This window comes from Camelina sativa, chromosome 17, assembly GCF_000633955.1.
Source record: "Camelina sativa cultivar DH55 chromosome 17, Cs, whole genome shotgun sequence".
In the NCBI taxonomy this organism is placed as follows: Eukaryota; Viridiplantae; Streptophyta; class Magnoliopsida; order Brassicales; family Brassicaceae; genus Camelina; species Camelina sativa.
In genome coordinates this window covers 24,044,221-24,046,127 of record NC_025701.1, presented here as the reverse complement: position 1 = coordinate 24,046,127, position 1,907 = coordinate 24,044,221, and the positions used below count along the sequence as shown (strand labels likewise).

Here is a 1,907-nt window from a genome sequence, read left to right as displayed (position 1 = left end):
CATCAGAAGGATGAGGAGGCATTACGGTTGATCCTGAGCTATAATCAGAGCTTGCTGGTGAATCATGGAGATCAGGTTGCCTATAAGTGACATTACTGGCTGTTAGAATCATACAAACCACAATCATCCATATATTATATTAAAAAAAAAAAGTAATTTCTGAACTTCCAAGATGTTTGACTATCTTCATTACTAATCCTCAAGTCCTCATCAAGACCTTTGGAATCTATATATGGGATTCCATATCTGAATAGATCATTTTCTTTGCTTTTATTCAAGAAATCCTGTAGGACCTGGAAGCATTAGGAACAAGAGAGCTTGCTTTTGTTATTAGAAAGCTCACACAGGATCGTCCAACATAATGTTCAATTTTAGCTAATAGTTTTACAAGTTACAGAACAAAATGAGTCGTGCATTGTNGAATTGAGTAACCGGTTTTGAGGCTTTATCTAAGGAGAATCCGCACAAAGATAAAAGACTCAACAAATCAGCCAAGTGAGGGGAAACCAGACACACTTAGAAGAAACACAAGAACAAGACGATGTTTTGAAGCAAACGACAAATCGATTTTTTTTTATTACTTAGAAAATGCGTCCATACAAAATGCTGAACCAAATGGTCATTTCAAGGTACTCACGTTATAAGTATATGGAAAAGCTTACACTTTCAGAGAATTGTGGGCTAGGAATGCCTGCTGCTAGAGATCTGAAAAATGGAGTGACTTGAACAGGGGAGTGAAACTCTTCGTCACCCGACATAGGCACAACAATCTCATTAGGGTTCTTTAGGACATCCTGACATGTTGTGAGTAAATCCACATGTTCCACAGTTATTACATCAGGCACAATCACTTTAGCTTGTGGTAACTGCCCGTCATTTTGTTTCTGCGATGTTGTTGTCTGAGTATCAGGCATGGGTTGCTGAGTTTTATCATCAGAAGGATGAGGAGGCATTACGGTTGATCCTGAGCTATAATCAGAGCTTGCTGGTGAATCATGGAGATCAGGTTGCCTATAAGTGACATTACTGGCTGTTAGAATCATACAAACCACAATCATCCATATATTATATTAAAAAAAAAAAGTAATTTCTGAACTTCCAAGATGTTTGACTATCTTCATTACTAATCCTCAAGTCCTCATCAAGACCTTTGGAATCTATATATGGGATTCCATATCTGAATAGATCATTTTCTTTGCTTTTATTCAAGAAATCCTGTAGGACCTGGAAGCATTAGGAACAAGAGAGATTGCTTTTGTTATTAGAAAGCTCACAAAGGATCATCCAACATAATGTTCAATTTTAGCTAATAGTTTTACAAGTTACAGAACAAAATGAATCGTGCATTGTTTTACCTTCCAGGCATTTTCCATGCTTTGATCTGTGTTGTCTACATTAACTTTCTGTGCCAATGAACTGAGAAGCTCAGCTTGTTGGATCAAAGCTGTCACCTTTGGATCATCCTTCTTAAGAAACACCTCTTCTTGGGTACCTTTATCCTCACCTATTTACCAAAACCACAACTTAGTTGAATAAGACTCTCTATGTTTGCATTTCAACTAATACTCTCACATCTATTTCCCAGGATAAGGATCAGCAAGAAGAAGAGTTTTGCGCACCGTCACTCTCTTTTGCATTGCTTGTTTGTTTCTGCTCTTTCATGCCATTTATACCTGCAGCATTGTGGGCTACTACCGAAAGTGGAGGTCTAGTCTGTTGATTCATAGCCGATTCAACCTTTATATGTGATCTATCCCCATAGCTCTTGATCTCTGTAAGATCCGGAATGTGACTTCTCCTGGATAAATGAACATGACCACTATATATGTCAATATAACAGTTCAAAATAAGCTTTCTTCTTTGGAATCAATCAAGAGAAACCAAAACAAGGTTTCTCACCTCATTTT

General features: G+C 37.5%; 1 protein-coding gene and 1 long non-coding RNA gene across 2 annotated transcripts; both read right to left on the bottom strand.

The window, feature by feature from the left end:
• LOC109129836 lies at positions 1-413 on the bottom strand. Its single transcript, XR_002036136.1, has 2 exons — positions 166-413; positions 1-80 (listed from the first exon to the last, which is right to left on the bottom strand). It is a non-coding gene; the product is annotated as an uncharacterized LOC109129836 (long non-coding RNA).
• Positions 414-1,904, bottom strand: LOC104757918 (the record flags this gene model as incomplete). Its single annotated transcript, XM_010480710.2, has 6 exons — positions 1,900-1,904; positions 1,620-1,798; positions 1,356-1,504; positions 1,097-1,224; positions 663-1,011; positions 414-449 (listed from the first exon to the last, which is right to left on the bottom strand). Coding segments are annotated over exons 1-6 (846 nt in total), but the record flags the coding sequence as incomplete, so codon positions are not given.